General features: G+C 47.3%; 2 protein-coding genes across 2 annotated transcripts; one reads left to right on the top strand and one right to left on the bottom strand.

The window, feature by feature from the left end:
• Positions 1-918: 918 nt before the first annotated feature.
• LOC128709266 (histidine-rich glycoprotein-like) lies at positions 919-1808 on the bottom strand. The gene is made up of 2 exons (XM_053804254.1): positions 1790-1808; positions 919-1631 (listed from the first exon to the last, which is right to left on the bottom strand). Exons 1-2 carry the CDS (start codon positions 1806-1808, stop codon positions 919-921), a joined length of 732 nt encoding a protein of 243 aa, XP_053660229.1.
• Positions 1809-7210: 5402 nt separating this feature from the next.
• Positions 7211-10733, top strand: LOC128708346 (uncharacterized). The gene is made up of 7 exons (XM_053803320.1): positions 7211-7307; positions 7602-7801; positions 7871-8023; positions 8108-9256; positions 9326-9698; positions 9763-10421; positions 10494-10733. Exons 1-7 carry the CDS (start codon positions 7211-7213, stop codon positions 10656-10658), a joined length of 2796 nt encoding a protein of 931 aa, XP_053659295.1. The 3' UTR covers positions 10659-10733.
• The last annotated feature ends 80 nt before the right edge of the window (positions 10734-10813 follow it).

Raw genomic sequence — 10813 nt, 5'->3', positions numbered from 1 at the left:
CGCTAACCGGTAGTCTACATGAGGTGTAATTTCAATATAAATATAATATACATATAATATATAATACAATATAAATGATATAAAGTAATAAATACAAAAGTTGGGTAGGAAAAATCCAAACTTATATTTGTCATTATACTTACCGCAAGTTTAACTAACATTTGCATCCATTTCAACTGTAATATCGTCCATAACTTTCCATAATTCCATAACTCGTTCCGACCACACTGCTTGCACACTGTTGCACTGCGCAGTTGCAACAAAAAAGCGCTGCGCTACTGCAGCACTTCGTGTAGACCATCGGTAACCATTTCAAGATTAACGAGGTTCTGATTTAGATTTGATAGCAAGCCGGGTATGTTGTTAATAAGTGTTGTTGCAAAATTTACTTAATTACTTTCTCACATATATTAGATAATTTAGGTTTAAAAATGTCTTGATATTATCTATTTTGTGGTTTTATTTTCTATTTAAATTAATAAGGTCAATATTTCCAACTGAGTACATTTCTTTTTTTATATTACGTCATCATCTAACAAAAAATAATTCAGCTTGAGAATGGCATTTCAGTGATGTCATTACGACTCTACGGTAATTTAAACATGTAGTTCTCGTAATACCATTATGTTACAAGATATTTTTAGATTTGTTATCTAACTTGGTGATGATAAAATATTCACACATGCTTACATCACTTTCCTTTCCAACAAAGTTTTGAAAAATAACAGAGCGGCAAATAATTTTTAATTTTAAATTTTAACTGCGCACTTCATTTAACACACCACCCCGTGATGGCCATTTAATCTTTTTAATTAACTTCATGTATCGGTTGGCGTACTGATTCATTTATGTTATATTAAATCATCTCTTCTGTAGTTTCATAATAAATACTTTATTTAACAAACGCTATCGGCACCATTATCCGGAAATGTGTTTCGGTGGTGGAGCGGCAAGTGCAGCCTGAACAGGCTGAGATTGTCCGCTGGAGTGATGTTGCGGTTGGATCGGCTTTGCCGCCGGTAGTGGCACCTGTCGCGTGATGTGATGCAGCGGCACAAAGTTACGCTTCTGATGAAAGGAATGGTGCAGTGGGTTAAGCTTCGGAGCGATGCTTTTCGGGATCAGTGCACGGTAGTCCTTCTTCGGTTCTTGGGCCAGCTGCTGTCGCAGATGTTGCGCCGCCGGATCAATGGGATGGGCGAAACCATGCGATGCTGCCGCGTGATCGACCTTCACGTGTAAACGCTGATTGTTGTACGGCAGTGCCGTATGGCGTTGTTTACTCTGCTGAGGGTGAGATTGGGCAATCGGGTGCTCTTGGTGAGATCCAACATTGTACGTAGACTGAACTAGGTACTGCTGATGCGGTTGGAAATGATGCTGCTGCTGTTCGGACTGCACTGGGCGATACAATTGATGCGGATGATGAGGCTGAGCGACCTCCGATTGGTGATACTGTGCGACATGGTGATGCTCATTGTATTCCTGAGACGCTTTAAATTGACCTCTTTCTTCTAGAGAATGAACATTTGTTAGCGCATGTGGGAACACATTCTCCTGTCCGGGAGCACTTCGGTAGGATCCATCCAATCCCGGTACCACAAGTAACAATGCGAATAGACAAGCTGCCACTACCTGCCAGTAACAAACCACAACGATTAATAAACCAATGAGTGAAAGGGAAAATATCGCGAAAGGACGTAGAAAGCGTGCGGCGGTTTGATAACATTTGGTTTATATCTCGCCAAAAACACAGCATCGTGGTGATCAAGAAGCCGGAACGAAATACTTACCATTTCACCAGCCATTGCCTGCGCGGGTTGTGTTCGTTTTTAGTTTGCTATCGAAGAAGCTAGACGGCGAAAAACACCCGGGTCAGTTTGCACGGGTTGCGTTGTTTTTGAAAAGTCACACCGGCTCTATTACCACGCTGGAGAGTGTTGAAAGTGAACTGATGCTGGTGCTGGTTACGTCCGGTAGTTTTTATACCTGGCGACCTCCGTATGGCTGTCCACCGTTTCGGTATCCCACTTTCGGCCACCGATTGGTCATCGAAGAGCGGAACGCTGTAAATCTTCTTTATACAACTGTCACGCCGTTGCGCTTTAATTGTGCGCATCGATTCCGCCAAAAAGTGACCAGTGGTGATAAGCAACTCTTAAACCATTTCACTCACCCTGCCTTGGGTCGGAAAGAAAGGTTAGGTTGAATGTTTTGGGGGCGATAGTTGCCAATAAAACCTGTGCGTAATCGATTTGGCGCGGTGTTCGGAGATGTAACAAGGGGGCATGATTTTAAATCGCAACAATTATTAGATAAATCAAATGTTTGCTGTTTCTTTAATGAGTCTGAACAATATGGCAATTAGTATGAAATATGGCGTATTTAGCAAAAGTTAAATATCTGCGAAAGATTAAAAAACGGAAATAACAATATGCCCCACAGAACAAATGACAGGGTGAAATTAATTCATATCTTATTCGATTTCTACTTCTTGTCCTAAAGATATTCTAGGGCATGCGGTTTTATAACATAACGACCAACTAGCTAGGTGAAGTCCTTGATTCTGATAATTGGTCCAAGAGAGGGTTTATGTGGAAATTTTTCCTATACCTAGTTCCGAAACACAAGGCCTTTATTAGCATGGATGCATTTGCCCAAGGTTATTACAGGACGCATCAACGCCATCGCCATGAGATGGAATATCTCAATTTAAGCCTAACACGCCTCCTCTGTCCATGTAGGGGGCATTAGAAGACTTTACGGGTTGGGTCGTTCGGTGTCATTATCATGACATGATCAGCCCATGTTTAACAAGATTTTTAGAGAAATGCTGCAACGCCCTATCAGACGGACAAAAAAGCAATTGTCAGCTCCAGGTTCAAATCAATTATGTTTGAAGTATTGTTAAAAAAAAAACATGTCAATCGTATCTGAGTGCCCTAAAAAGGGTTTGAGTTTCTCGAAAACAAAACCTTATTTTGGATGTATTATGGAAAAAAACCCCTGCAAAAGGATGGATTTTACGGGCGGCTCGATGGTGTAATGGTAGCGGCGCCGGTCTCCACACGAAACGGACCGGACCAAAATCCCATCGGGACCAATTCCCCGTACGCAGGACTGACTATCCAGTTACGGGTAAATAAAGTCAAAGAAATACAGAAATGTCAGGCCTAGACCTGTTCAGAGTTGTTGTGCCGATAAAGAAGAAGAAGAAGAAAAGGAAGAAGAAGAAGAAGAAGAATAAGAAGAAGAAAGGAGTTTTCATGAAATCCTCCAATCTTCATTACACAGCGTAACGAAGAGATCCTGCTTAAAACTCATCTATGAATTCTGATGTACGTTACAATGACTGTTATTTTTGAGTGACCAACACAGGACTTCTTTTTGATACTCTGGACTTTCTTCAAATTTAAGAAGATATTGTAGATCCCCGATCGACTGTCGACTATATCCGGCAGACACGAAGTTTCTGGCCATTTAGAACTCCTTCATTCCTTTCTGATGTACGTTACGATGATGTCTATTGTCGAGTGACAAACACAGTACTTCTTTCTGATATTCTGGGCTCTCTTCAAATTTGAGAAGATCTCCGATCGACTACATAGAGCAGACACTGAGATACTGGCCTTATAGAAGTCCTTCACTCCAACTGGATGCCTACAGCTCCAACAAAGCGTCAAAAGGAATTACCTTAAAGTTTTCACGGGGAAAGTTGCAAGTCTAAATGATAACGTTATCAAACTTTGTTTAGATTATTCTCAGATAAACAAAATATTCCCCTAATATCCCTCCCATATGCCAAATTTAACGCTCGAAATATTAGAATTAAGATAGTAATTCCATGTGGAGCAATCAACCGCAATTCCGTTGTGCGATTAAAACAAATTAGTAACAATTTAAATACAAGTGCAAGAGAATTTTCTATCAAATTTCCGAACTAATTGCTTATTATTCGCATATGTTTTTTTTTTTTTTGTTTTGCTGATCGTCTTTTAGCGCCTGGCAAGATAAATAAACACCATTCATCAATGGACGCCCCGGAACGAATTAAAGAATCTGGGCTAGACGATCGTACTCGTGTACTCAATCCATGTCGAACGGGCAAACAAACCTGTTGCTGCTGCAAATGATGCAAAGGCGCAAACGAGCTGGTTGCGATGAAACGGTACTCATCCCATATCTTCATATTCGAGTTCGTGTTCGTACTGGGATATGCTTTTCACGCGTCTCGCGTACAGTCTTTTTCAATGAACAGACCATGTTTTATGCTTCATGGATGTTGTGTTTCTTTCTTACACTATACGCCACACTCACTCACACACACACGCACAATCGTTTGGGGGCGAAGAATCCGCGATCGCGGTCTTTTCTTCGCGACGGCACAAACACACCATTCTACTTTGCGGGTTTTATTGCCCACGACCCAACACCTGGTCTAGGTGCGTAACGTGTGCGAGTGACTGGTGTAAAAGTATCGTTTCATTCTTAACCTCCACCTGGTCTGACTCATGTGCAGGCAGCCACAGACGGTTGCTCTGGTCTGTCGTTCCTTGAATCATTTAACCGTGGCACAAACTCATTTCCGTGATCACCGAAGATCTTGCAGATATCAGTGGTAAGCATCTTGGTGAAATAATCATAATCAACCCTGTGTTTTGAGTGGCGTTACAAGCTGTTAAAAAGCAACCGTGGTCCGTAAACCTCGCATCCCGAGGAGCCTCCTTGCAGGTGGTAGTGTCTTTACAGCCCCGAAACCCAACCTGCCTCCTGCTCGCTGCCATTCATGTTTCACGCGTGCCAGCATAAACAAGCATAAAACATGCCGCACCAACACAAACACACCGGACGGACCAGCGCTCACCAACACACCGGCCACATACCCCGACCGAAGGAAACACCGTTACACCTGGTTCCGAGATGCCTTCATTCCGTCTCGCTCGCGCGTCCGCGTGCGCAAAACAGAGAAAGAGAAGCGCGTTGGTGAGCGGAGAGAAGAGAAGAAAAAAAAACGCGCACACAAAAAAAACCTGTTGCGTCCATTTCTGCGCCCGTAATATCAAGCCCTGCTGCCTGCTGCCTGCAAGCCAGCAAGTTCTAATCCCCGAGCAGGTTCAGGCGCTACATTTGCCGTGCACCTATCGACCGATCGAGATCGGGATGAACGGGAAACGTGTTCAGGTTTGGTTGCGCTGTGTCTCGAGATCGCTTTGTGAAACCTGCAGCCTAGTTTAGGTGGAGTGCCGCCATCCTTTTTTTTTTTCTTCTTTGTACCGTCCGTACAACGCCCGGGAACGCTGTCTGAACGTGGCGACTCCACTGTTCGACTTTCTCGCCACCGCCTGCACCGTCAGTGTGCCAACGTGAACGTGACATATGGGGTATAATGGCCGTTATTCTAGTAGTTACAAATAAGTTCCCGAATACCCGGAATCCTAACGTAGTGCTCTCTGTGTTTCTGATGGTGTTTGCTACATCGAGAACCGATCAAAGTGTCTTCACCCGTGCCAACTGGTGTGCAAGAAGTTGGAACAGAAGAAACAACAGACGAACCAGGGGGGAGAGCCGTTAACCAAACTCAACACTGCGTGACGGAACCATCCGCGTGCGAAGATTGTGTTGTGCCTTAAAGTGGAAACAGTGCGGAGTTGCGACCCGTCAATGTATTCCTTATGCGCGCTTCCAAAGTGCCTTTTGTATGGCAGCTGACGGCCGTTACGGTGTGATCCGATGTGATATTGGTTTATTAACCCCCGGTTCTCTGTTATCGGGGTGATCGAAGTTTGGTGATTAAAGTTCAATTCTATCGGTGTACCGAGACCAGGTGTTGGAAGTGAAAAGAAGTAACCTCCACGACCCGAATCCGGTGACCCTGGGATTATGCATACCGGATGTGAACTGTGGTTAACTGTGGACTCCCCTTCTATTCGTCGCAGGCAGAAGACGAATATTCCCGACAAAACAGACTAACCGCAGAACAGCAACAACAGAAAAAAAAGCCCCAACCGTGAACGTCTTCATATTTGCACACTACACCCTGAACGAATCGTGCTCCTGCCGTCTGGGTCGGAGATCTCTGGCGAAACGATCGCTCTCACCCACACCAAGCAGCTCGGGAGCACAGCGCTGGCAGGAAACGAAACCGGGGCTACATAATTATCAGCGGTGTGTCCGGAGGTGTGGGGAGTAGTGGGGAAAGCGAGGAACCACGTACAATGCTGGGAACGGTTCGCATACGTACTTACTCGCCCCGGCTCCGGCTCCGGTTCGTCGTCCTATTAATCCCACCATCGCCTTTCGCTTCTCGCTTGGTGCGGCCGGCAGTTCTTCGGGTTCCGCCGTGTTCCCTGCCGAATGAAGATGCCACGGGGGCTGCTTCTGTTTAATAACTTTGCCACATCAAAATCACTGGAATGTGAAATTTAAATCAATTGTTTGAAGCGAAACAGGGTGGCGGTACGGTGGTGTTGGGTTGGGTAGAAGCGAGTGAGTGGGTTGTTTGTTGTTGCTTCCCTCGTTGGAAAAGGGTTCCTTTGCCAGCTCGCGTACCCCATGTTTCATCGCCGAAGTTCTTGGCCGAATGAGGGGATGAGATCAACTGTAGTGGAACAGCCAGCGCCCTAACTTACCCTTCGTCACAATTGCCGTGGCATCTTGCAGTGACCGTGGCCGTTCACGTGACGGGACGGGCTATTGCAGTACGAACTCCGACCGAGGCAACAACACACGGGTTGTTGCTTCATTGGAAGCAGTATCGAAAGTGCGGGAGATCTCAGCTTAGCCGCAATTCCAACGTACCTAAACGATCGAACTTTGTTGATCGACTCCACCTGAAGCAAAGATCGTTCCATCAGCAACAACAACGAAAAAAGATACTCAAATCAGTGCGTTCGAAAGTGGCATCGCGTTTATTCCCAGGCACAATTATGATTGTCTGGGCCTCGACGAATCAGTTGAATCCGAGTGATTAATAGCGCCCGGCGTCGTCGTTCGCACGAAAATTTATTCGAAATTAGCTCACCCGCGTAATTGGATGTCGTGGAATTCCGACAGCCACAGGAATGGCTGGTTCTCGTCTCCTCTTTGGGCCGGAAAGCTGCTAAGCTCGTTTTGGGGCTGTGCTCCCAGTGTGTACCCCGTGTGTTGTTATCGTGATTCCCGTGGCTAGTAATTTCCGATCGTGCGTTAAACAGCGCGTACTGGAAGCAAGATGCGCGTTAAAACGTTAAGGCAGATAAAAAATCAGCGGGGACATCGTAACCATCATCATAGCAGTCACCATAACCACAGCCATGTGGCAGCCAATGGTAGTTGTAACCACAAAAAAAAACTGCTTGATGATCTTTAAATCGCAAACCATCGTCAACAGTCTTTAACCTTTTTGGCTGGTGTGGCACACGTACCGTACTTCGCTCCGTAGTAGTGGCGCACGGGCGGCGCGTATCGCAAATTCTCACGCACCGTTCGCTCCCATGGAATCGGCACAGACACATACACACAGAGCCCATCTCGTCATTTTCGGTTCCCTTATTTTTAAACGTGCTTTTAATCGCGCTTCTCTTCTTTACCCTTCTTTCTCCACTGTCGTTTTCTTCGTGTAGCAGCGATTGAGGCGCACTATTTTTCACCCGAAAGACTGAACGCGCTAGCGAATTGCATGAATCCACCGTACAGAATGCCGCCACAACCGCTCGGTGCGTACGGTATGCAGCACGAACATCACTCCAGCATACCGGGGACGGCATCGACGGAGGCACATGTACTGAACACGCCGCTCCGAACACATTCCTCCAAGTTTCCGGTAGGTGTCACCCGAAGCGCTACTCGTATTGGAGTCACAACTAAACAACCTATCATCTTGCTCTTTCAGATCGAACGGGAACTGATACTGTCGTCAAACAAAAATTCCTCCAAAATCCCACTAATGCAGGATAACCGAAACAACAGTATTCCGGCACTGTTGAACCGTTCTGCCACCTCTGCAATAGGGCCCGATCTGCCGGTGAAACAAACACAGGCATGGGTGAGTGATCGCGATAAGGTACGCATTCAGAATAACAATGACCTTACTAATTGCTTCCCAATGTGTATCTCTCCCCCTCCCAAGAACCAACCACAAATGGACGTTATACATTCGGCTGTGTCTGGGTCGATGCCACGCACGATCGTACGCTTTCCGGAAGATGTGACCGCACTGGCCGATCGGGATGGAAGCTTCGCCCAGCGGGAAAAAGATTCTACCACGGTGAAGAAATCCGTCACCAAGACCTACCATACGCTGAAGGACCTGATCTCATCCAAGTTTAAAAAGGACGCCAACGAACAAAGCGATGAGCTGAACAACGTAACCTCAATGCTGCACGGTCATCAGTCGAACTTGGAGCCGGGGCAATCAAGCGGTCAGCAGCACCAACAGCAACACGGCGGCAATAATCAGAGCGGATCGTACATGTACAGCTCGGCGTCCGACAACAACCTGCTGCAGGCGCAGTCTAACCTAAACGTGTGGCCGTCCAGCAGCCAAAGCAACTCCCCGCTGTACTATCACAAGAAGTTCTCCGATCCGGCGGAAGGGTTCAGCGCCTCGAAAGCCCTCTCACAGCCGCAGCTCAATATCGGCGAACAGTCGAACCGTAACGCGCAGCACGTGGTCAGTATGTTGCCGGCCCCCGTCGACGGTACGGATAGCGATGATGGTGGATTCCGGCAGCACAGTGTTAGTCGGCAGACGAATCAGTCCATGCCGAACGGGGCCGGCCAAAGTCAGGCTGCAGCGATGCACAGTGGCCGATCCAACGCTCCACAACCTGCCTATATCCAAAACTATCGTCACAATCACGCTCAACAGCAGCAGCAGCAACAGCATCTACAGCAGCAACATCACATGTCGTACCAGCAGGCCCTTCATAATGCTAAACAGCGGGCGGCATTGGAGGGTGGTTCCAGCTCCAACATTCAATCGGCGTCCTACAATACGACCGTGACGGTGGGGGATCAAAGTTCAAGCCATCTACATCATCACCACCACCATCACCATCAGGGTGAGGCCGGACTGCAAAAGCACACCATTTCGGTGGACATTAACAGTGGATCGTCGGTGAACATATCTACCGGGGAGTCGCACGATGCGGGCCCGTACGATAAAAATGGGAACCATTCGTCCAACATCGATTCTGGGCGCGGTAGCTCTTCTATGGCCACCGCCAGTGCTGATGCGGTGATGGAGAAGAGCAAAGTCAAATCAGACGGTGAATGGGTAAGTGTTTCTTTCGGCAGATTTTGTTGGAGTTTTGAGGTTTTAATAAGTTGTGTTACATTTTTCAAGATTGATGTGGTTGATGTGGAGTTGCGCAACATTCTGGAACCGGGTATGAAGTCTATGAACCTCCGTCCGGAGAGTACCATGTCCGAGAGTGCCTCCTCAATGTCTCCACCGTTGCCACCGCTCTCTCCGCATGAGGCATACAACCACGGTACTGGGCAAAGTAGTAGCAATCTCCAGCCGAAGCCCAACAACACCGCCGCCAAGCTGCAAAAGCAAGAGTACGGCACTGATACGTATAATCGGGCAAGCAAAAACCCACAGCCAATCGGGCCCTCCAAGGGACAACCATCGCCCAACACAATACAGAACTACATGAACCATTTGAAGCTCTCCAGCAACAAGAAGCACGAGCAGAACGCACTGAAAAAGCACTGTAAGTAGTGTAGACTTGAAGTACCTTGTAATGGTCCATCTAATATCCCACTTCTTTCACACAGTGTTTGGACTAGATACGGACGTTGCCTCCGTCACCAACACGACCCGATCGCTAGATCTCGAATCCCTGCTCGGCGGTCCCTGGGACGGTGCTCAGTCGGTATCGGAATCAGAAACAGATGGCGGTGGCTTACAGCAAATCCGTAACCAGCTCGAGGGTCTCGAGACGATGTACAGTGAGGTACTGAAAATGTTAGGTAATCGTATGGCCACCAACGAGTCAACGCTACGGGCGAATAGACGTCGACGGCATGGCAGCATGTCTTCGCTACCGTCCAGTTCCATTAGTGGCCGCCCAATTCGTGACCGGCGAAGATTAGACGAACGTCGCAAGGTGCGTGATATCAAAGGCATCAACAAACGCTTCCAGCGACTGGAATCACACGTGGTCACGCTAGCACGCAGCGTTGCTCACCTATCGTCAGAGATGCGCTCGCAACACCTCGTTTCACAGGAACTGGAGGAGTTGCGTAACGATTTGGCACTGTTGCGCTCACAATCGATGCACAACCTGCCGCTGAACAGTAGTGGTAATGCGGGTAATGCATCCACACGCGAACCGATCAACCTGACCAACCCGAAGCGTGTGAAGAAGTTGACTAAATTTTTTGGCGAAGATCCACCGCTGATGAAACTGTTTCTCAAAAAACTCGGCTATGAGGTGAGGGTCACATGAAAGTCTTCCAGACATGGACATACCTGTACTCACTTCTCAATGATTTCCTGTCCACAGAAATATGCGCCCATCTTCGAGAGTGAACGCGTCGGCATGATCGAGCTGCCGTATCTGGGCGAGGAAAGGCTGCAGAAGATGGGCATACCACTCGGGCCGAGACTGAGGATTCTCCAGGAGGCACAAATATCGCTGTGTCGCGATACGACGCTCTGCATCGTTTAAGCCGCGTGATCGTACGTAGTGACGTGAGCCAAAGAACTGAAACAAGCAAACAAGTATTTTTTTTTTAGACATCGTGTGACAGTGTTCTCGGTGCAAGAGATTAAGCAAAATAAGGGGGTGGTGGTGCTATTGCCAATCGAAACCTGGCTTACGTC

The sequence above is a fragment of the Anopheles marshallii genome, chromosome 2 (genome assembly GCF_943734725.1).
Source record: "Anopheles marshallii chromosome 2, idAnoMarsDA_429_01, whole genome shotgun sequence".
NCBI classification, from domain to species: domain Eukaryota; kingdom Metazoa; phylum Arthropoda; class Insecta; order Diptera; family Culicidae; genus Anopheles; species Anopheles marshallii.
The sequence above is the reverse complement of the archived record's forward strand: the minus strand, read 5'-3'. Positions and strand labels throughout refer to the sequence as shown.